Source organism: Seriola aureovittata, chromosome 1, assembly GCF_021018895.1.
Source record: "Seriola aureovittata isolate HTS-2021-v1 ecotype China chromosome 1, ASM2101889v1, whole genome shotgun sequence".
NCBI classification, from domain to species: domain Eukaryota; kingdom Metazoa; phylum Chordata; class Actinopteri; order Carangiformes; family Carangidae; genus Seriola; species Seriola aureovittata.
The window spans coordinates 28,131,767-28,157,090 of NC_079364.1; the positions used below are offsets into that span (position 1 = coordinate 28,131,767).

The 25,324-nt window shown below is 40.8% G+C and overlaps 1 protein-coding gene across 2 annotated transcripts in view; it reads left to right on the plus strand.

Annotated features, from left to right (window-relative positions):
* The first annotated feature begins 20,031 nt into the window (after positions 1-20,031).
* The window catches only part of adamts18 (ADAM metallopeptidase with thrombospondin type 1 motif, 18), a 61,104-nt gene continuing 55,811 nt past the window's right edge, over positions 20,032-25,324 (plus strand). The window contains exons 1-3 of one of the 2 annotated variants that reach the window (XM_056381928.1): positions 20,032-20,486; positions 20,749-20,830; positions 22,119-22,432. In XM_056381928.1, coding sequence (XP_056237903.1) covers positions 20,385-20,486; positions 20,749-20,830; positions 22,119-22,432 — 498 coding nt within the window. In that variant the 5' untranslated portion in view covers positions 20,032-20,384. Of the gene's footprint in view, positions 20,487-20,748; positions 20,831-22,118; positions 22,433-25,324 lie in introns of those variants that run through there. The other variant, XM_056381967.1, reaches the window with a different exon arrangement.

A 25,324-nucleotide genomic window follows, 5' to 3' on the forward strand; every position in this document is an offset into this window, starting at 1 on the left:
TCTATGTCCCCAATCAGTCCATTTTGATTCCCACTTTCCTTTTTTGAGCCAGCGAGCTTTGTGGTGCCACCATTTTGTTGTTGTGCATGGAAATAGGCTATTTGTTTTCTGATTTAAAAAAAGAAAGGAAAAAAAAAACATACTGAATTGTTCTCATTCAGAATGAGCTGAAAAGTGACCCAGATTTCTCAAAAGAGAACAACAATTTGAGTTAATTGGTAGTAAACCATCAGTTCATCCATCAATTCATTTTCTAAACCACTTATCCTTTTGTGAGGGGCTGGAGAATATCAGAGTATGGACTGGGCAGGAGGTAGAAAACACCCTGGATAGTATCTATCATAGGGCTAACATACACTGAGAGTGTCCCATTGGTTGGCATTCGGATTGGAGTTGACATGAAGTTGACATGTTTCCCCGTGTCTGCATGCAGTCCAAAGACTTGTCAGCATTCAGAATGATTAGAAACATTTAACTTCACAGAACTTTCACATCACATTGTTGAACCAAGTCAGCTATTAATTAGAGACACTGCAAGAGATTACAGTGCACATTTACACAAAGAGATCTCAGAATGTTCTCCAGATACTGTAGGGAGAGCCAGTGACAGATGTTGTCTTTGTTTGTTATGTAAAAACTATGTGCAAAGAGTTAGCACCAGAGCTCACAGCCCCATCATTTAATGGATCATGAAATATCTTGTCAGTACTTATCAAACCCCAGAGTTCAAATCAGGTCTTTTCTGGGCCAAGGTCTCTGCAGAAATCATATCAATTAGTGTGTATGGTGTAAAAAAACACTGCATGGTGACCAGCAATTAGCCCATTTTACCATGCCATGACAGCACAGCTACAGACCTGCACTCTGTCACGTCCCCCCAGGAAGTGAGTGGGCCTGACTTGGCCTGAAGGAGGAGGCTAAAGTGAGGGGGGGGGAATGGGGGTAAGGGGGACACCAGGGCTAACTATGGGAAATCCCAGTATGCAGGACCAAGCCAATGGTCCTGCATTGATGGCAAGCAAATAGACAGTGGGCCATGTGTTGCCTGAGATGGGCTTGGGGTGGATGTGTTGGGGAGTGGGAGGGCAGACAGGAGGGACATTGGCAGGCGGGGCATCCCAGATGGAGAGAGTTGAGTGCTGCCAGTTGTCACGTTGTGTTTGTACCACGGTGGAAAACAGAGAACCACAAGTCTGAGGCTCCTGGCCGGACCTCATTATCCCATCGGGCTCAGAAGTGACTCACCAAGGCAGACTTTCTGTTTTAGCTGCTGTATCTTCATCCGACTCTTTCTTTCATTGTATTTTCAGACTCTGTGTACTTATTATTCTACTTTTTCAGTTTAATCCCCTACATGTTCAGGTAGACAAAATACCACTTAAAAGTATTATTCAAATAAAACATTGAAAAACTGTAAAACAAATCAGTGTTAAAAACACTTAAACAGTCATTCTAGGTTGTATGTTATATAAGCTTTTTGAACCACTTTACTGTGTACAGTATGAGTCATATCCAAATAAATAATTAATTAATTAATTTCAAGCTTTATTGGTGCACCTACAATTTGGACCTTAATAATTAGATCTTTTTATAGATCTGTTGTCTTTCTTGACAGATATAGCTAAATGACATTCATTTTAATAATCCTCACCTTTTTAGTACTGTCTGCTGTGGCAAAGGTTAATAAAATGCTATCTGGTTTAGCTTACTCTCAATCTCCCACATCCATCCGATTACTGATTAGTATTTTTGTCTGCTATCGTCAAGAGGGTAACATCAGTGTTTCTTGAAAAGATGAAAGGAAACACTCATTCTGTAAACTGACAAACAAACAACTGACAAAAAGAAAACAAGTTAGCTTAACACCCTAAAGTTAGCCGTTGGTCAGTTAGCTAATCTTCAACTCATCTTTATCCATTTAAGCAAATTTTCAGCTTCAGCTTATGAAACAAACTTCGTTGAGTTTCATAAAGATGTGAAACGTGAAGAAACAAAGATTTTGAGAAACCAAAAACTAACACACTGACAATAACAACAGATATGACCAAAGAGTCCCAAAGAATTAGGACTAATTGTTTGCTAAGGTAACAAAGTGTGTTGACATGTAATTTGGAAAAACAAAACTACAGGAAGTAAACTTTCCACCTCTTGTACTATACCACATATTTGGTATTGGAGCAGGTTGTAACAGTCAAGAAGCACCTTTTAGTAAACCAGATATAAAATAATTTGCTCAGAGGTCTTTTAATAGGTTTACATAAGATAACATAATGTTGTGTTGGTGTAAATACCCATATACTTGTGTAGGCCCATATTTGATGTCTGATGTTATTTACATTTTCCACCTAATAAAACATTCGCTTGTTCTGGGATTTTTTGAAACATGCTTTGTCAACAGTATGTGTTTACCTATGGCCCTGTTTTTATTTATCAATTTACGGTACATTGTAACTAATTACAATATTTTATAAGTATATTTAAATAGCTTGCTATGAGTCCGTCTGCTTCAAGAAAATAAGTTTGACTGACAAGTCCTGTACAGACTGCTGGGACAAAGTCTCTCTTTAGCTTTAGTTCTCTGGGGACGAGCCTCATCAATATTTATACATTTGTGGCCTCACTTTCTTCCACCACCACATCCTTGAGCTGCTCTGCCACTCCAAACTCCTGTTGTTGAGAACTCAGGAGGAAATCCAAATGCAGGACAGAGTGGTGTTGGTAAGAGAAAAGGTTTATTGTAGAAGAGTTTACTGGTCTTGGGGTCTGATGACAGGGAATGCGATCTGGCGGCAACTGGGGTGAGAAAGGGTAATGGAGAAGTACGGCTGGCAGGGGTTAGCTTGGAAGCTAGGAGGCAGCTGGCAGGCAGGTCGGAGATGATCCTGAGAGACGAGAGAGACAGGTTAGCATACACAATGCACAACTAACAACTAATCAGTCTGGAAACGTCTACTGCCGCTGAGGTCGAGGTGGATGAAAAGTTTGGTTGGTTGGGTTGATATTCTGCAGGTAGATGAGCTAATGGGATGCAGGTGTGCAAGTGATTAGGGAGCCAGGAGCCAGAAGAGTGAGGAAGAGAAACCATGCCAACACACTGACACAGATCCAAACAGACGGGCGAGCACTAGGAACACAGGGAGGGGGAAAACACAAGGAAACACTGGGGAAGCTGCTGGGATATGGCCACAGCCATTACACCTGTGCAGTACAAAGTCAGCTGAACACTTCAATACCAAACAATGGAAATTAGTCATGTCTTGCAGGTAGCCATGGTTTTAGAGGTAGGACCCACTTCAGCCTGCAAAAATTCTTGTTATGCCTAAGTTTTGTAACGTGTATCGTCGAACAAACACAGAATACATGAATCTCTTCATTAAAACATTGCTGTACAGCACCACTAGTGGTGATAATGTCCACATTACACCTTTAAATAAATGGTAGAATCTGTTTTAATTGTATCCAGTAAACAGTCTAATGACCATATGGCTCTTCAGGAAAAAATGTGAAACTGGGAGAAGTATTTTGACTCAAGCAAGCAGCTATTTGGGAGTTTTCTGGGCCACTGAACATATTGTTTTTTAAACTTTTATTTTTGCTGGGAGCGGGGAGCGGCGGTTGTTACTAGACAAGAACTTCTACATATTAGTGACCTGTTTTATATACTGCCTCTAACCCTGAGAGTTGGTGCCTTTTTTAACACATAAGGAGCAGAGAGACTTGATATACAATTACCTAATAGAAAGAGAGCAACATGGCCATCCTTTTGGAGCTCTCTACACAACTGTCCAATGTCAGTCCAATATTTGCTGACATTGTAACCTTGGATTTGCCCAACTCATGAAAAGAATATCTTGAGTCTCTTCAGCCTGGTGGGTGTTACATTCTCTGCACCAGCCAATCGCTTGCTTCGCCCTCGAGCATTTTGCACTTGGCTCATGGCTTGACGGTGGCCTGGTGGGACCTTCTGGGCCCCTGCCCAACAGGAAGTGAACATGTTGTCATGTTGTTTAAGCAGCTTCGCTACAGGACTTGTTACTATTTCACTAACTCTTTATGATCTGTCATAAATAATGTCTGTGATGCAGTTGATGCCTAGTGAAGCAACCATTTTAGTGCTTCTCATTCTACACTCAAGTGCCCTGGTGATAATTTGTTTTTTTAGAATTCCTGTAGGCTTGAAAAGTGGCTGTTAGAATCTTGTTGTTTCCGCGTTTACTGAGGACAGCAACTTTGTGCAGCTTGAAGTCTATAGAAATTATTTAAAGCACTCCTGCTGCATACTATACTCCTCCTCTCAGCTGTTCATCTATGTTACAAGAGGTCATATCAGTGTTAGATGAAGCTAGGCTTTTCAAAGGACACCTCATCACGGTGAGTGTTGGAGCAAAGGTTTTCACGACTGATAGAATAATAACACACTGAACTAACTCAGCTCAATAAGCTTTTTTTCATTTCCTCTTTGGTGGATGTCAGTTTCTATGTGTGCAATGTTTACCTCCCATAAGCAGATGCTGGAGTAAGTGATGCTCACACCAACTTTGTTGAGCTGTAACCTGAAGGCTTCCACTGTCAGCTGTCGTCTGTGCCTCACCCATTAACAGGAGGAAAGCAGTCCACTCCAGAGGTCCTGAATGGAATAGTGCTGATGAGGACATTTTGCCAAAGATTAGCTTTTTATCACCTGTCACCTGAAGCCTGCAACTATTGTCCATGCACAGCCATTATGCAGGTATCTGAGGACGCCAGGGCGCCGTGTGACACGAAACAAAACGCCCTCTGTTATTCTCTACCTGCATTTCCTGCAGGAAATGAAATGAGGTAATGCTGCTCTGCTTACATGATATGTGCGCACACAGATAAATGCTCAGTTTCTCTTTCATATGTGTAGACACAGACATGCAAGTTTGGAAGTTTCTCTTTATACATACACGTACATGGATTGTCTGATAGATAAACAAATCAACTTTTCCTCTCTGGAACAAATGCTCCTCAGTGAGTCTGCAGCTGCTGGTTCTTCCACCTCTTATTTCCAGCTCAGGCTTGCCCTCCTCTTGAGAAGCATTAAGGTATCAAAGGATTACCTCTATAGTCAGCTTTGTAAATATTTTGGTCCAATAAGGGTTTATTAAAGGCTTCCTATTTTCACCGAAGAGCGAATGAGGGGAGGGGTTGACAGCTGCTTGGATTTTCTTTCATTGGCGTAGTTTATACCTTTCAGCCTGACCATCATCCTTTTCATCACTGACACAATACTTGGCCAAATACACCACTGAGTCATTTCTTGTCAGAGTTTCTGCCTCTGCCAAATTGCTGTTTGTGCAGATACAGTATCTGTGTTTGTGTGTGTGTGTGTATTTGTGTGTGTGTGTGTGTGTGTTTGTGCCTCTGTGTGATCTAGTGGAGGCGAAAGTAAACATGAGTTGGTATCTGAAAAGCAGCGCATGGATTTATTGCAGGACTTTTGAGAATACTCTGTTTACAAATGCAGATTCTTTTTTTCAAGTTTCCTCTTTCTGTCAACTAAAAACAGTAAACTGTGTCTGAGTTGGTGCTGTAGATCAAGTACAGCCAAACGTGAAATATCAAATACAATCCACGTCAGATTATTTTATACACGTTTTCTGAGACGCTTTTCTGTCTGAAGGAAAACAATGAGTCAGTCAGCGGTTTTGTGGCTGAGCAGAATCTCACAAACCTTTTAAATGTGATCTATAGTTGATGTGCTGCATGATATATTAATAACATCAGGGTGTAACTGGAGAATGGATTAAAAACATGATATTTCTACAACAGCAGTTTTAATCCAGTGTGGGTGGGCCTGAAAGTGTTTAGCATGAAAACTCAAGCTGCTTTTCAAAGTCTCATTTTAAAAGAAGCCAACATTACTTCAGGGCTGCAATGATGCCACTTCCATTCTTCTGCACTGTTGTGTCACTCTGTTAAATTGACATTAAAGCATTTTTGACAATGAGAAAAACAGTAATCTTTTCGGGGCTCAGGATACATCCACACTAATACGATCTCCGTCCAGAGAACCATTTTAGCTCTATATCAGAAATATTCAACGTCCGTGCCATCACACCTGAAAACGCACATCACATGATCCATTGGCGTACACTGGGCATGCACACGGCAGTGTAAACAGGAAGCATTTTGTCTATTCTGCACTTGGATTTGCAGAAAATACTATGAACGAGTAACAACCAAGGTAGTTGTAGTGTTAAAATGCAGAATTAAGATGCACAAGAGCAGCTAGCAAAGACAGCAAGGTCAGTCACACTTGTGATGTGTTATCCATGTTGCATTTCCCCGCTGGTAGTTGAGGCTGATGAGACCGAACCAGAGAGCGACTGTGGGTGTCTAAGTCATCGTTTCCAAAGGTCTCAGGGGTAGTGTGAACATCAGGGGCTTTAAAACTAAAACGTATCAGTGTGAATGTAGCCTTGAAACAAATGACTTCACATTGCACGTCATCCGACCACATTTGGAGGCAAGAGTGCTTGTACATGTTCCGAATGGCCAGGTTTCAAGGCCATGAATGGGGATAATGGCACAAACTTTTTGACAGTCTCTTTTCGAAATGGATTTGTGTCATTACACACAGAGTAGCTGTGTGAAGAATGGAAGAAAAAAAAAGAGTTTGCGAGAGAAGCTGAAATCTTGCTCAGTATTCATACCTCCACACCTGGCCGTTTGCTGCATGTGTAGAGTAGCCATACTTGTTGCATTGTTGGTTGAAGAAAGTTACAACATAGGACAGGTGTAGGGGGAGGGGATTTTAGGTACTGCTCAACAATCTGACAAGCATCCTGACCCCTTAAGACTAGAATATCATGGTGTGTCCCAATTCCATATTAGATTTTAATACCATACATTAAGCATTATCTACTAATTTTCATAATAATTGCTCAGGAAATGAATTGACTTAACAGGTGGCTGTTAACATGTAATCATACAAGACATTTTTGATGATTAACTGAACATGATTCAATGCTTTTTAAAAACATGTTTTTAACATGTTCCTTTCAGCACTGTTCAAAGTGTGCCTTTATTTTTTCCAACTGTGAGTAACCTCTCAGTTGCAGTGTGGGACAATAGCATCAATCAACACACAATTTCGCATTCACAAACTCCTCAGTCAGCATAGTCAACTTTAGGGTAGTGTGATGGCATTAGAGCTTAGTCTTTAAATGAAACCACTCTCTCATCTTTGTTGTGGTGTGTTTGCTGCAGGCTGGTTTATTGGATTACTGCCTCATCACAACAACTCTGCAAGAAGGAACATCTTTGATACAGATCAGGGAGAATTTTCACAATAACATAGCATCAGCTCTTTAAAAGGAGGTAATGGACATTGTAGTGTGTGTGTGTGTGTGTGTGTGTGTGTGGGAAGCCTGCCACATACAGTGAGACCCCAGGGCAGCAGTAGACCGTATCTAATGGGAATTAAACAGCGTATTAAAACGTCGCCCAATCATCTCTCTGCCCGGCCCCGTTACAACAGTTGGAAACTTCCTATACTTGGCAACTGGACAAACTCAAGCTGTAGATCTCATCCATGGATGGAGGAATGTAAACTTCAAGCAGTTCATGCTGAGCAAATTCAGTGATACAAGAACACTGGTGGTGTGGAGAAATACTTAGAAGAAGAAAAAGTTCAATACAAAAAAAAAAAGTTGTTCATTTTGACTATCTTTCGAGTCTGGCAGTGTTCATTCTTGTAGTCTGCAGTCAAAGGTGTCAGAATGAACTCAGCTGTAGTGCAGTTAATGTGGATCATTCACTAAGTTTAAGTACAGGAGAGTAATGAAAATCCTTTTGACTGAATAAACTCTCTGTCTCCCTGCACTGCCTTTCAAGGCTCAGTGAATGTGACATTCAGCTACAGCATAGTGTTCGAGATGAGCCTGTGTAATCAGCAAGCAGTGAATTCAGACAAAAATGGAAAATACAAAAAATAGCATTTAAAAGTGTTTCACTGTGCACTGATTCTATACAGTGTTGGATGAGTTGTGTTGACATTTGCTACAGATATTTAGAAATAGAAGTCACTTAATTCCCTGATGTTTCATCTTGTGCCGTCAGAAGATCAAAGTTTTCAATTACTGAAACGTGTCCTTGATGGATCGGCGCAAAATTGGAAGCAGACATCAATGGTGTCAAGATGATGGATCATAATGATTTTGCCTTTTTCTTTAGTGCCACCTGCAGCTTGATATTTTTGGTTGTTATTGAAATATGTCGATAACTATTGGAGGGATTGCAATGAAATTTGGTACAAATATTCAATGTTCCCAGAGGCCTGTTTGTTCAATGCTTTGGTTTATGACCAAATACCTGGAAAACATTATCATCTGCCTCAGCTGTATTTTGTGCTTAGAAATTATGAAGCATCGTAGCACTATTTTGGTGCTAATTAGCTAACATTGCCCAAAAACAGGCTTTTACTTATTTTAAATGATCTGCACAATATTATATGATTATATTTTTTTCATGTTGTTTATCTGGTTTTACTTTTTTACTACATACATTTTTTCATAATTGTATTATTTTATCTAATGCACTAAGTAACTGTGTTCTGAAAAATGCTGTACAAGTTGTTATTATTAGTTTATAATTAGCAAATCTTTGCATGCTAATACACTGAACTGGTGAGCATGGGAAACATTATACCTCCTAAACATTTACACGCTAGTATTGTATTTGTGAGAATATTTGCAAACAGATGTTAGCATTTAGCTGAAAGTGGTGAGAGAGAACCAAAACAGTACATCTGCAGGCCTTTAAAACAAAACAATCGGCTAAAAGATGCTAAAATACTCCACAGATCTGAGGGAAACTCTGGATTCCTATGACGATTCTGGGTTTGGATTACAAGCAGCTCCGTTCACATTACACACAACCATTTGACCCATAGAGCAGTGCAGCTTTAAACATGTCTTTAATATCTAAAGTGAACATACTTGTTTCATTCAAACAAAATGAACAAATCGTGGCCCTTGTCCTGTGTTTTTTCATGTTTAATTAAGAATAACTCCTGCCAATAAAATCTGTTCATTCTGAACTGAGTTAACAGTTAACAGTAAAGTTGGACAGCAAACCCCTTGCTATTGATTTACTCTTCTTACTTTTATGACATCAACCTTTACTTATTGAGCACTTGTCAAAACAGTGTTACAAAGTGTTTTATGAGACAAACACAGCCAGGTGGGAATGTCAGAAATAAAATATGTGCTCCACCAAGAAGATTTTTGAAAACTGCTGGATCAATACTGGATAGAGCCATTAAAAAAACAAAAAAACTTTTTACATTTTAATGTCCTGGGATCCTTCTTTTTTCCCATGATCTTGAGAACTAAGGAGTGTTTTCACACTCTCAGAGACCAGCTGTCAATCAAACAGACTATTCCCTGGATTTTCTGTGGATGAACTTTGAGTTTCTGGGAGCATGAGTTTGTTTTTCTTTTTTTCTGCTTCATTACTTTCTTTTCTCACAGTGTTGGTGGCTCACTCATACTACTCTGTTCCTCTAATGTTTATTCCAAACAAACCACAAACATAAAATGCATCTCTTCCTGTGTGCAAGCTCTTGTCTCCCAGGAAAGACCTCCAAGATGCGAAAGAGCAACTGGATGTAGTTTAAATTATAAATCAAGTCATATCTGCTAACAGGAGAGTCATTCATGTAAAAGTATTATGAATTAATACTGCACCTGCAGTCATTTTCATTCAAGTCTACTGCTTCACAAAAAGTAATTTCAGATTCAGACTGGACAAGGAAAAGTGGATGTGTGGATCTGTGTGTGTCTGAGTTGGAGTGTGTATGACAGATACTTCACACACATTTCACAGTGACTTTAAAGCACAGAAGTGATTCTGAAAATAGTCTGGCCTGCTGCCATGGGAGCAGCAGGCTTTTATTCTGCCTGGCGACAAAGACTGAGACACATGAAATACACATGCCGGGCAGTTAGCACCTACACTTGTACAGGCTCACTTGACGTCATCAAAGACAGAAATCCCAGGTGCTGATGGGATAGGAAATGGTCTCTCTGGCTCTCCTCTGACTCTTGGCACCAGGCTGACAACTGATGACATCTCCCTTTTCATGTAATGATCCCCCTTGACTTCAAAGTGAAAGTAGGGGAATCCCACACACACACACACACACACACACACACACACACACACACACATACATTGGCAAGGTGTGAGATGATTATAGCTGTAATTTCCTTTTTGTAAATATTCTTTAGATGTTCAAATCTCAAATACAGGGTTTCAGGAAATCCGTGTTTTATGTCATTATATTCGCATTATTTGAAACCTTAGATTTTTAACAACACAGTAGAGTACAGACGAATGAATGAACACACTGATATAACACAACTCTGACTGAATACATTGTGCATTGTTGACAGAAATGAGCAGGTTCTAGACTAAGCTCCATCCCCTTTAAACATTGTTGCTACTCCTTTCCATTCTTGCACATGTGCAGTTTACTGATGATGCTGGAAGATTTACCTTTACTCACTTTCTCAGTAATTTCTGACACAATGGCTCCTTGATTTCAGACAGAAGTAAACAGTAGGAAACATTTCTTGCCTGCAAACACCAATTTTCCCATCTGAAATGACAACATCAGCTGTGGTAATATCAGCTGTAGCTGTTAACCTAGTTAATTAAGTTAACCATGCGTTTGTTGAAAACGTGCCCTCGCTGACTCATTCTGAAACACAAAGACTGATAGAGGCTGGGGTAATACTAGAAATTAAGTGGTTTGTACAGCCTGTTGTCCAACCGTGTCAGAAATCAAGTGTTAAAACCTGTTCCAAAGTGCCAGCGTGAAAAACCTGCTGTAACAAGCTGGGTTTCCATTGCAGTGTTTCCATTTCCATTTTGTGAAATATTGCTTTGTCGAAAAACCAAATCATTTGAGCGTATACATTTTTTTTGCGACATTTGAGAGTTTTTTCAGAATTCATGTGTTTTCACTACTCAAACTGCGCATTAAGCAGGTTAATGAAAACGCACCTACAGGGAGGGGAGGTATGATATTGTTTATAACAAATTGAAAAAAAAAAAAGAGCTAGAAAGAGCAGAGCAGTCTTCTGCTCCTCTCTGACCTCCACGCTGCTGGCCAATCACAGCGTGATTTGGTTATGTACGTATGTCAGGTCACTGATTTCTGAAAGTTACAGACATGGCCAGACATAACCAAACCAACACTTAGCATGAGTCACAGGTTACTCATGAAAGACACGGTGTAAGAGGAATTGTCATCTTCCTCTTCCAAGATGCTTTTCATAAGCATGTAATCTAAGGTCCGATAGTCACTGTTGAGCCATGTAATCTAAACTGTACTGTTCACTCCAACTCGGTAGCTGACTGATATTGCAGATGCTGCTTCAGAATTCTAGATGGACCATCTGTGAGCTAAACTATAGTATTTCACGTCTTTGATGCTGGTGGGGGGTGGAGAGAGACGCCAGCAGGCCTGACTGCAGAGGAGCTGCTCAGAAAAAGATGAGGCCAGGAATGACACTGACTAATACTGGAAACACACAATCACAGAGACATACCAGTTACTGCATGAATACACAGTCAACATGAATTTGTAGATAAGTCTCCATCTGCCAACATGTTGCTTTTACAACACTGATTATCTACAACGATAAACTTAAAAAGTAAAATAAACTTTCTTTCTAATCCTTTTTGTGTACACATTTTCAAAACAGTCCTTTGGTCTATTTTGATGTGATTGTGTATCGTAATTTCAAGGTTATCACGTTCATACAAACACACATGTCCTGTATGCGGTTGACCCGCACTTAGTCTATATCTGTCCGCATGGAAGAAATAATCACACAGGCAAAGGACGAGACATGAGTGACAGGCAAACAGATGCTTGCCACTGTGGCAACCGCTGACACAGCCAAAAATAATCCTGAAAGAAGAGACAGAAATTCGCCCCAAAAAGTCCCACAGATACAAGCAGCCGGGAAATTATACAGTCCGAAATGAGGACCAGATACAGGCAGAGAGGACGGGACAGGAGAAAGAGAAGAAGAGCAGCGTCTGGCTCTGGAGCTGTACATGCTGGAGCTCACGCTGGAAAAAGCAGTGCCACATGACAGGCAAAACAAACAAACAAAGGCAAAGTTAAAGGGGGAGAAATCAGGGGAAAGGCTGACATATTCCTGAGGTAACAGCTTGCTCCTCTTAAAGCTTCACTGAAGTGTTTGACTGTTCGATAAATAGGCCTTGCATGTGATTAGGAACAGAATGCAGCCACTTTCTCAGCCAGCGCTATGTCCCAACCTTGAAGTAGAGGGGTCTCCCATGGGTAACTTTGTGGCACCATGTTTTGAGAAACATATAAGTGGTGATGAGTGATGCCAGTGGGGCCCAAACCAAGAACTCACTCAAAAGGTGGAGTCTGGGGGAAACCCTGGAGCACTTGAGACAGTCAGCAGGTTGAGCTAGGTAGTCCAGACGTCCTTCTCCCCAGCAACGTTTTCCAGCTCCTCCTGGGGGACCCCGAGGAGTTCCCATGCCAGGAGAGATTTATATATATAGGCTACATCCACACTAATACATTTTATTTTTAAAACGCATCACTTTTGCTGCTTTTACACCAAGCATCCACACTAGTCCAGAGTTTTTGAGACTTTCGGCAACACTGCTCGACCTGTTTTAGTTTGAAAACCTCGGGTTGTGTTGTAGTCTGGATGGGCAGAAACTGAGACCTTTGGACACGTTGATGCAGACACCCACAGTCGCTCCTTGATTGGGACTTATCAGTCTCGACTACCAGTGGTGAAGGCAACATGGATAATAAATTACAGGCGTCACTTGTTGTCTTTGCTAGCAGTTGTTGTGCAGTTAAATTCCGCATTTTGCTGTTTCTCGTTCATAGTATTTTCTGCAACTAACCAATTGCAAAGTAGACAATCTGCTTCCTGTTTACAGGTGCATGCCCAGTGTACGTGAATGGTCATGGTGGTATGTATTTTCAGAAGTGGCAGTATAGATTAAGCAGCAACCTTTGGGGCTGAAAAATGAAGCCAACAGTGAAGAGCTAAAAACTGCAGTTCTTCGAATGGCCACTTGAGGCTGGCTCCAGGAGCCCCACCTCCCATTTTTGGATTAGTGATTAGAGTTAGGTGGAGTCAGGCACTGCCAAGATTGCAATGGTGGAGCAGTTCACTCTTAGCTTCAGAGCTTCTTTATTTACAGTCTATGGTATGGACAGAGATTATTTTTGATACAGAGCCAAAACATTAGTCTGGACGGAGATTGTTTTCATTTTAAAATGCTGTTTTAAAACAATAACTTATTAGTGTGGACGTAGCCATAGTCTCCCCAGCATGTTCTGGGTCTACCTGTGCCTTGTGCTCTACCAGGTTGGGATCCAGTGGTGGACTTATTTTTGGCATGAAGTAAATTGTGCTCCTGCATAAAACTAGATGAGAGAAGAATGTCAAAGGGGGAAAAAATCACTTTGCTTTGAACATCACTTTGTTGACATTCAAACATGACACTAAGAAAGATGATATTGATATTTAAAGCTCATTTTGGCTCCAGAAGAAAAGTAAGGGTCATTAGGATTAATCATCTGGGGACCATGAACATCTGTATAGAATTTGTTACAATCCATGTGGTGGATGTTGAGATTTTTCACAGGCTAAGTGAAAACATGAAGGTGGCATGTGACAAAATGCTAATGAGGGGAACATCAAAGTCATTGGGAGTCGTCCTCTGGGCACCAAGGACGTCTGCACCAAATTTCAACAGTCAGAAAAAAAACAAAAAAATCAAAATACTGTATCATCAAATTGTACTTAAAAAGACGGAGGCTGACATTACTGAATATGTTTTATATAATTACATTTTTTTTTTTACAGTAATATAGTGATATAGCTGGGAGGAATGCATATTTACCATCATGATAAAGAGCTTTGAGAACCACCTTGCATCAAGACTTGTATATGTTATGTTACTCTGTCTGAGTAGGTGTATTAATGCAGTCTACTAGCTCTGAGACACCATCAGCTCATCACAGGGTCTCTTTCCTCTGGTTCCCCTCACGTGGTGTTCCCAGGACAGAAGGCGGAGGGATACATCCCATCTCAGTGTCGTCTCTAAATCTTACAATCTATTTCCATCCCTGGCCAGAAAACCCAACTGCTTATATTTCCAGCTGCAACTAGATATGTTGTATTACTTTTGGGAAACAAACAACAGACCGGCCTGACAGCCCATGGTAACTCAGCAGCCCAACTGGGGGGGAGGGCATTGTGAGAAAAGGAAAGGGAGAGAGGGAAAGACTGCTAAAGGCACTAGACAGTTGATTTAGCATGCCATAAATAAGCACATCGTCTGTCAACACAGTGGCACCGTGCACTGAGCTGTGGTGTGCTGGGGTGTAACGCTGCTCATATTTAAAAACATCTGTAGCCGCCACCGACAAACACAAACTGCATTTTTAGAGGAAGAGAGAGCGAGACATGCTGCGAGAACCTGATCAACAGGGCAGGAGAAGAAAATAGGAACAAAGGACGATAACCACATCTCCCACAGTAGAAAAATGCATCTCAGCCCGTAGATCTTTCCACTTTCCAATCTTAATGTTGTATGTTTGGCTGTGGCTCTGGACTTGAAAACAAAAAGGTGGTCCGAAGCGGAGTAATCAGGTAGTCGGCCGCAGTGTCAAACATGAGCACGCTTATACAACAACTCAGGGACCTTCACTGCGATCTGCGGAAACACTGTGGTTGTGTTTCTTCAGTAACTGTACATCAAACTGTGCAGATGACAGTGCAATTACCCTCCAAAGTACAGCACAGGAAGTTTCCCAGCAACCTCGAATCACTGACACTTACACTAATGCTTAGGCCAAGTACAGGGCCACCAAAATTGCCTCTTACATCTTAATGACGAGCAGACGCTGTAATGAGCCAATGAGGAATAATATCATCATAAGGGTGTCTATTCCCCTGAAGACTTTTGTTCCATAATGTGACATTGTTATTGAAAGCACAGTATTAAAAAACTTATTGTAAATGATAATAAGTCCTTTCTCACCATGCCTTCAAAGCAGCAGACTCAAGTACATGTTGCATGTCCATCCTCCCAGCATGCTTTTCTTCTATTGTACATGCTTGTGAACTGAAGAGAAAGTGCCATTTTCACTAGTTTTTCAGGACAGATGCAAACACCATCCCTATGCGGTGCAGGTTGTAGGTTCATTGAGGCAATTACAGCATGTTCAACATCCACCTGGGAGTACGGTGCACTGTTGTTACCTTTTCAAGAACACAATGCCAAAGTTTTGCCTCTGGATCAGGATAAATACAAAAGATGCAACATGTGAATGTGGAGACTTTGGAGCTTTGATGGAGCAGGTCTGAGCAACAAAAAGTAATGGTTAGTGGACCTGGAATTTGCATCAAAATCAGGTCACACCCATTGTTAAGTAAAGCAGCGTATCTCATTTATAAGAAGGTAATAAGTGATGACGAATTGTTTTGCAGCTTCCCGGACACTGCTGCCAAAACGTTCAGGATGCTATGATCACGTCTCCTGCGTGCTTTGGTATGTTATGAGGAATGCACAACCTGTTTGGGATGCTTACAGCAACTGTTTGTCTTTTACTGTGACTGGATGCTCAGCAAATACCTTCATAACAGACAGTGGCTCATTCGTTAAGGCATTTCATATGCTTACGAGTTGGCAGAGCTGGCTTCTCTAAGTGCTGTAGGCATGTGCTCCAGCTGATGTCTGACTGCCTTAACAGCCTGTTTGCTTTAAAGGTTGTTGTCTTTGGTCCTCATCTTGGTTTTTCCATTTGATTCTACCTTCAATACATTTCTGGATACTTCCCGCTGATATGGGTGCGACTGGTTTCCTGGGTCGGTTGTCTGGTTTGATCAGTCTTCTTCCTGGCACAGCTGGCTTTCCAGTGTGCTGGGAAGATTGGAGGCTGCGCTTTGTGGGGGTGTCAGTGTCCCCAGCTGTGTTCGTATGAGCCCAGTATTCCTTGGAATTCTGGCCATATTGGACAAAATCTACACCTCGTGATTTATGGAAAATGTCAGTGCCAATGCAGAAAGTAGTGTGCTCTTTATGTAGCTAGGGAGTGGATATCAAGTATTGGGTGGGAGTTTAGTACATCTGTTTTGTAAGATAAGACAAAATAAGACTATTAACCGCTTACCAAGAGGTAAGGAAAGCAGATACAGGAGGCAATGAATGAAATTAATGCAAATAAAATATCAAAGTAAGAAGAAAGTGAGGACATTAGCATTGATATCAAAAAATATAACAGGATATAATTAGTGGTTCCCAACCTGAGCCGTAAAGGTATTGCAAGTGGGCCAAGAAATCATTTGCAAAACTAAATAAAAACTAAATAAAATAAAAACATAAATAATGTTTTTTTTAAATGTTTTAAAACGAAATTATACTTGAAAGCATCGAAAATGTTTAAAACTTCCAGTCATTGTTATTTCTTTATTCTTATATTAAGGCCTAGCACTGTGTTAAGCCAATGATAGGACATTTTATGTTAATGCCATTGGACCGAATTGCATACTTATTTGCTATCTCAGTCTGATTGTGCTGTAGATGATTACATGGCAAAAACTGGAGTATCAAAATGGATAGCTGGTTAGCAACAGGAAGAATTAAAAGGAACGAGAGTCAAGAAACAGACAGTCAAACGAAAAGTGATGTCTCACCTCTCAACCAAAAATTTAAAATGTAGCTTTCTCGGCTTTCAGTTCAGTCATGAATATTCAATTGTCATCATAAAAAAAAAAAAAAGTGCTCTGAAAACATAGTATCTGGCCTCTTTATTGTTATAGGGTCGGATAAGCAGGCAACCAACATTTTTGAGATTTTCAAGTGGGCCATGAGATGGAAAAGGTTGGCAACCACTATGTTAGAGTATGTAAGATAATTATGCAAGGACACTGAAGTGTTTAATGGAATCAGTCAAGTTCAACATTACAGGTAGATTGGGTAGATGCACAGGTCTGCATTTCACACCTCACAGAGCCCTATGTTGAGTGATCATCTAATTCTAATCTATGCTTAATGGGACTTGCATTATAAAAATCACAATCTGGATAATGCAGACTTTTCCCTATATGTGATACTATTAGCAAATCTGTCACAACAGTGTCCCTGTAGCTCCATCTCTTCATGTTATTAGATAGATGATAAAAAAGTGCCATGACGGGTGATTTGGTCAGTATACTCTAAATGCGCGATTAAGTAGCACAGACATTCATAAGCCCCATGAGAATATTGCAGGGTTATTAAGGTGATGTTTTATTCAGGCCGTGCTTTGTGCTCTGCCAGAAAAGCTGGCATGAGCTGTGAGAAGCCTTATTATGCTCGGCGGAGTGTGAATATCTGTGTAGTGAGCTGGCTGTACACTTCAGCTGTGTGTCTGTCAGTGCATTCCAGAAACCTATCCAGGTGTTTTGCCAGCCACCGGGATGGAAACGGCTACTGCAGGACCACCTGTTCACAACAATTAGGATTACACACATGCTTTAACAATACGAGCCAGTGAAGTGTGCACAACTTGTCACTTTAACACAACAGATTTAATTATATGACTCTTAAACACACGGTGTGCCATTTTGGCTAGTTCAACTGACTGGTAATTTCCGCTGCTGCCAGTGGGAAGAATTGGGTAAAGCTGCTGCCAGTAATGTTAGCTTTTTAAGGTGAGTGACCCAGGAGAGGGGTTACATTCATGCATAGAAAATATTATATTACAGTAAACATTTTAGAAAACACATGCAGACACATTTGCTACAAGCCCTACATGCAAATATCTTAAAGCTTGTTTCTACAAAGCTAAAGTCTGTAATATTTTATATTCTGTGAATTTGTGCTCATGTGTTCTTGGTTTATTTACATGCATTGTTGTATTGTTTTTGTTGGTATGTCGGTACAATTTGATGAGTGCATAACAGTATTTGTACCCCTGTGATAAAATGTTTCACTGACAGTTCCACAGCTGCAGATGAAACACAGCCTAAAAGGATCTGACACACGTCAGTGACTCCTGCAAGTGATCATCTCCTAGCAGAACAGTTAAATATTGAGCTTTGAGCAGCATTCAGGAAATCTGCATCCTCTCTTGTTTGTGCATCTTAGCTGCCAGTTGTTTTAATGCGGCCCAACCACAATGAGTAAAACTTCTACAACACAAAGATGTAGGAAATGAAACATCCTGTGTATAAAAAGTTGTCATTGCACATAGACTGACCGAATGTGTGCGCGTGACACTCTGATGACAACTTGTTTTGTAGAGCAAACATGTTGGTTTCAAGCCAAGATTCAGTAAAAGGCATTTGTACTTATTTATGGCTTTGCAGTGTCTCAATATCTTCTTCTCAGGGTTTGTTAAATTGCAAATAAAACACCATATGGTGACTTCATCCAGAATTTGAAGGTGAGAAAACCGTGTGCGCTGAAATCATTCTGTGCATTGTGTTTGTGTTGAGTTAAAGAATGTAATCATTGCAATATTCGATTCAAGAGCTCATATTCTGGACTTCTGGGCCACTCAGAAAAACACACCTTTCTTGCTAGGGCAAACAGTAGCCTATATTTTTTAGCTGACTGAAAAGTGGGGGAAATTGGAAATCTATTTATTCAGGCTAAAAATGTATCTGATCAAACTGAACATCAGTGGTGAAGGAATTATTAAGATTATTTTCCCAAAGTAACAGTAATCACATTAAAATGTAAAAAATATTCCACTACAAATAAAGGTGGTGAATGTGACTGAACTGACTGAACTGACTTTTTAAAGGGTTACAAGCCAAAAAGGATGGAAATCAGTTCATCTTCAACAGTGTATTTTATTTATAAGCTTAACACATGGTGGGGCTATTTGTAAGTTTTCTCTGCCACCGAACATGGTTTCTTTTTGGGAGCGTATGGTGGTAATTGATGCTTGACAAAAGCTTCGGCCATCATTGCGTTCACAAGACAAAAGGTTATAATACGCCTACATCTTCAGGGCGGGGCAAAGTAATGAGACGGGCTAGCTGGCTAACATGCTAACTTCAGTAAATAAAAAGGTAGATAAAAAGACATGATAGAGACAAGAGTTAACAGTTGCACTGATTTCCACCTCTACTTTTGTTGAGTAAAGAGATGAAGCTTGATGATGAACTTGCAACAGTTCTTCTAGACTAGTTCTACAGTGAATCACGACCAGAAAGTGAGATGCTAAATTCAGTAGATGGCTATGTAGCAATAGCAAAACTTACAAATAGCTGATTTAAATTTAAAATCTTCTTCTCGCCTTCCTTAATAACTAGCCAAGCTGTCAGACTGGAGTGAAAATTTCCCATGTAAATGTAGTTATGTACATTTTAATGTGAGTAGTGTTACTTCAGAAAATAATCTTAATAATTCCTTCACCACTGATGTTCAGTTTGATCAGATACATTTTTAGCCTGAATAAATAGATTTCCAATTTCCCTCACTTAAAAAATATAGGCTACTGTTTGCCATAGCAAGAAGTATGAAGAAACTTAAAATGGAAATATAAGTAAAAGAAAGAAAATTGTACTTTTAAGTATAATTCATGTGCTGGGGTACTTTACACCACAGTTAGTTTATACCACATAGCGCAGTAGCAGAAGTGACAGAAGAAAGTGAAACAATTAATAATAATAATAATTATTATTATTATATAATTATTGTCTGTAGGCTATTTTCTGTATAATATTCAGGACTTTCTCATTGCACCCTTTTTTTTTTTTTTTAATGAAAGAAATGAAAAAGTCGCGTATGGTGTGTATATTTTCTGCTCTTCATCATCCTGCCACTGCAAAGGCAAAAACTCGTTTTTTAAATAGCAGCCCAAGACTCACTGAACTTTTAAAGTAGAAATTTACGAGCGGCACCTGAAGGCAGCAGTAGTCCCACTGCTGCTAAAAGGAGAATCTTTTTCTTCTCTTTTATCTCCGCGTGGTAAATGATGCTGCGCGCTGATTGGCTGCTGCCCGCTGACTTTGCTCCATCCTGCAGGCCGGCTCTCACAGAGCCGGGCTCAGTGCTCAGTCAGCGCTACTCCCGGTGATCCACGACACCGCTACCTGCTGCTCACACACACTCACAGACACACACATATATACACACACACTCTCACACACTCATGAGTGCGCTTCCTGTCTGTGCGCACCACCGGCTGCTGCAACCTGCCGACTTCACCTGAACCAGTATCGCGGGGAACCGAACCACTAAACAATGCGTGCACACTGCATTATGCGCTACCGCAGGTTATTACTACTTTTGCGCTGTTTTAGGAGGTAACGGAGGAGGTGTGAGCTTTGCATGCCATCATCATGGATTGCCTTTTTCTTCTAATATGGACTTTACCCATCCCGCTGGGCAGCTGCACCTCAGTCAAGCTACTCTCCACCTTCTTGTCCTGGAATATTATCAAGGCATGTGGCATCTAAGTATAAATGCACACACTTAAACTCAAGACATGCAACCATTTGCAAGTATTTGTCTCTTTTCAGCAAGATTTATGTCAACAGCAAGCCACTGCTTGTGGTGAAAAGTAAGACAAATGATTGTCATCCTAAATTAAACTCATGTTTCCACAGGGGAACTCCATTTATCACTTTTTTTGGCTTCCACTTCTTCCACTGCTTGCAACCTGTTGCTACCTGTCCATTTATGATTTTTTTTTTTTTTTTGCAGACGCTGCACATTTACTGCTCACACACCTCCCACAGCGTTTCGGCCAGCTATTCTTCCAGTGACAGCCACGGATTAAATCATGGTGAGTGCTTGTCTTTTGGCATCAGTGGATGTTTCTTCCAGCTGGCAGAATCCCATGAGAATGTGAATAAAACAAGGTAGACCATAGTCTTGAATTAAACAGTTAGTGACATTACAATTTCAGTGTGAAATGGGGTGACATGTCCACAGTTCACGTGGTAAAAAATGTTTGGGACCCTTAAGTTAGGGTTAGGGTTATAATAAGGGTTTATAATAAGCTGACACTGCTGCAGTGGCTATTGAGACAGGACCAATGAGGGCAGTGCACACACAGGGATTCTCTCTTCATGGCTTTGTCCTGCAGAAACCAAGGAAACAAGCTGAGGTGATTTACATACTTTGATTTACTGAGGGAAGAAGGGAGATGGACTTTTTTCTCAGGTTGTGAAGAAAGCATCCTGATTCTCCTAGTACTCCACTGAAAGGTTATTTTCTGAACCTACAGAAAGTCATGTCCTTTGTCACATTAACAAAGCTGAAAGACAGGGGAAAAAAACTTAATGCAAATGTTAAAGTTCCTGCTTTTACTCTGGTGTTTCTCACTGCTCTCCTGTATTGAAGCAATACAGTCATTTTAGCATTTTTATCTGACTGGAACACCATGACTACTGCATGAAATCAGAACATTTTATATTTACAACCTCTGGTTTTGAAGTATTGACCCATATCTGACATGCATGGAAGTATGATGTTGGCGTCACGGCCTCTGTTAAAATCCATCTGTGATCCATATGACTTGCTGCGCACTGAACCTCTCACTTGAACACAAGCTTGTCATTTCAGTAACAGGTTTTGTTTGCGAATGATGGTTTTGAAAGTAACCTGTTTAGATGTTGGTGATGTACTGGACTGGACCTGGACCATGTTGAGCTAATTTAATTGCATCTAAGATTGACATGACATAGCTTTCTTTTAAAAGGGGTAAAACAATGGACCTGTCTCCACCAACATTAGCTCCACAGTAAGAAAACCAGAATGTAAAGCAATCACCAGATATGGTTATGTTTTGTATAGAGGCTGCAACTTACTTCTTTACTTTCATACTTTTATTATAGTGTAACTGTCACTTTCTCTACTGACATAAGCAAGAGCTAAATGCAAATGTTCTCACTCCTCCTTGGCCAAATAGTTTCTGGAAAATAAATAACTAACTGAACCAGTAGGAGGATGGTTAGAAGGTGTGTACGCCAAACAAAACAAATCAGTCACAAAATAACTCCTGGAGTATCTGAGTATTTGATGTTAGCATCTTTTGATGAGACTTCCTTTCCATCCCTCTCTTTTGTCAGACTACGTGTTTGTAACCCCGGTGGAGGTGAACTCTGAGGGAGGATACCTGACCCATGATGTGACCCAGCGAAGCCACCGCAGCAGGAGGTCCCTGTCCTCTTCTCTGCACTACCGGCTCTCTGCCTTTGGGCAGGACATGCACCTGGACCTGCATTCGTCCTCTGTGGTTGGCCCAGGGTTCACCGTGCAGACGCTCAACTCAGATGGCATCGCCACGGTGATGGATGATGCGGGGTTCCACAACTGCCTGTATCAGGGATTTGTCCGTAACCTGTCAGCATCCTCTGCAGCCATATCAACGTGCTCTGGATTGGTAAGTGTCTGCCTGTAACTTCTTGAGAAATTGCAAGTTTTTGTTATGTGAAAAACTCAGCAGTCGTTTTATAATTTACTTAAACTGATTACATGGTTTCATCATAGTTTGAGAAAATGTATCATCCCTTGGGTTGACGAAACCTCAAAAACCCTAACAGGAATGCTTTGTTTTCAGTTTCTGAAAAGTTTAGAGGATATATTAGAAATAAAATCCTTTCACCCAACAGATTTTGTGCTCCACCCCTACCTCACGCTCCATGTCCGAAAATCCTTCTCTCCTCTAATGACCCAATTGTTTTGATGCATCATTGTGTGCACAATTCAGACCTTGGTAATAATATGGGTGAACTGTGACATGACATCATTACCCATGAGTGTAAGTTCTGGTTTCTAAAGCTTTGTCCTGCCCTTATTCGAACATTGGGAGGAGTGGAGAGAGAATGAAAGGATAAAAGGAAGAGAGCAGGAGAGGAGAGATATGTTACACTGCTGACATGACAGTGCAAGAAGAAAGGTCATAATTGAGTGTAACTGCTCACTGACAAACACACTCAACTTACTGATCAGAAAGAGCAATCGCAGTTAATTGTTGTGGGCAACAAAGAAATAAAGTTTCACATTGGTTTTGGAAGCATAATGTTGAACAGTGTAGCTGCCCCACAAGTCCAGCTGTTCTCACCAGCACCAGTGAAACAACTGTCTACAAGTGCAGGACTGGTTGTGTTGCCTTGTGGAAATGTGTCTTCATCACATTTTCCATGTCAATGCCTTTGTTTACACATCTATGCTAAGTTTTGGTCACTGCTATTTCCATTTTTCCCCAGTCACCACACCCACTGGTGCGAATGAATATTAGAAGTAGTAGCTCAACATTTGGGAAATATGCCTGTTGCTTTTTGTGAGAGAGTGAGTAGAGAGGATTAATCTCAACCTCATGTATGTGTGTTCAGCACAGAGCAGGAGTTACCATGGCTTTAGCCTGACTTTAGCCTAGCTTTAGCCTGGTTACTGCATGATTACCTCACATAACGATCCCTACAAAAAAAAAAAAACAAAACAATATCTAGAAGCTAGAAACCAATATTCCCAAGGACTGCGCTGCTTCACTCTGTTCTTCTTCTTCTGTGGAATATGCATTGAGGCTGCTTCGCAGGCTATGACCATGACCGGTGCAGTCTGCAAATATTTGCCTCAAGAAAACATTTTATCTTTCAGAGGACAATTGTGGGGTCAAGAGGGTACCTGCAGCTGTATAACAGGTAACAAAAAATATCTAGACTTCTCCCCTAAGGTGTGTATATTGGAAATGTTATCGTACTGATTGCTGAGGTCAGAAAAACGGCTAACCTAGCTTAAACAGCTAGCCTTCCAAAGTCAGAAAACAAACAAACTAACAAACCAAAAACAAACAAACAACAATAACACCAACAACAAAAAAGCTTACCAGAACCTCTAACTGATTTACATGCTGTATCTTGTAATATGATAACAAAAATATAAAATTTTGTCTTAGGGGGAGGTTCGTGGTGTAACTAGCTAACCATACTAACCAAAGCTGGATGTATTGAGCAGACGCATAAACTGGTGTTTATGAAGAGCAGCACCAACATGTTACTCGTCTTAATTATATCAGTTTGTGCAGAGCGAGGTTAGCTAGCTATTTCACATAGCCTTCAGTTTTCATGCTCAGCTACTCGGTTAGCTTGGTTAGCTTGGTTTGCTTCGTAGCGCTCACTTGACTTTATCTCAGAGCAAAGCCAAATCACAGAATTTGTGACGTTCACATAAGCCCTGCTCGCACAAGTGATGCTGTGTTTCTGTGGGCTCAGATTGATTTGCACTCTGTAATTACAACATTATCTGCCTTCATTTGTGGTTTATGAGGTGCCTGGACCCTGTCAATCAGGACACACATTCCTTCACACATCCCACAACAGCCTTGACCAAACGGACACACTGCACTCCATAAAAGCAATACCATCCATTTATCATCCAGTCTTCATACCTCCTCTTACTTCCTCCTTCCCTGCTTGCCCTGCTCTTTTGTCCTCTGTTTGCCTTGCTTATACATCTCCTCTTGTTCTCAGCAATTAAAGCCAGGGTGAAGTTTGAGTTCCCTGGCTGGCACTGCTAATCTTCACATTGTCCCTTTCATTAGGCTAGCTCCCACCCACAATAAAACACCACTGACCCGTTCTCTTAAAAGTGCTGCAGGGACACAATGTGATTGGGTCATGATTGCATTTGAATTGGCCTCGATGAACGCTTTGATCTATTTTTTACTCCCCCTGAGCTTTTGCTTAGTTTTTTTTCCTCCCTCTTCCTCTCCCAAGTGGGCCATCGCTGGTTGGATGTTCACTCAGCCAGTTAAATGGACTCATGTCTTTCTATCTCTGGCAGATAAAAATGAAAGGTGAATGAATAAAGTAAGACAAAATAGCAAGTGCATCAAAAGTGAATTCTGGCCCTTTCCCTCCTCTCTCTGTCTCTTTCTTTTATTGCATCAGTCCGTGTGTGTGAGTGTGTGAGTGTGTGTGTGTCTTGTTAGACTGCTGCAAGGCTTAGAACAACAAAAGCAGTTAACCCTTGCTTTTCATTCAGCCTTCTGCCCAGAATATTTGGATTAAGTACAAATGAGGAATGATCTATTCAAGCCTTGATGTAGTGACAAGCTCAAGAAAGAGATTAAGGTGGGATTAAAAACAACGCCAGAAGAGGAAGAAGTCAGTAAAAAAAAGAGAAGAGGACAAGGAAATCTGGGAAAACGAGAGAGAGAAAAGCAAAGAGGATGAATGAATGAATGAAATAATGAATGAGAAGTGAGCTGGGCTGGGAGCGCAGCGCTAGCGAGAGAGTGCTGTGCAAGAATAATGTGAGTTCATTGTCTAGG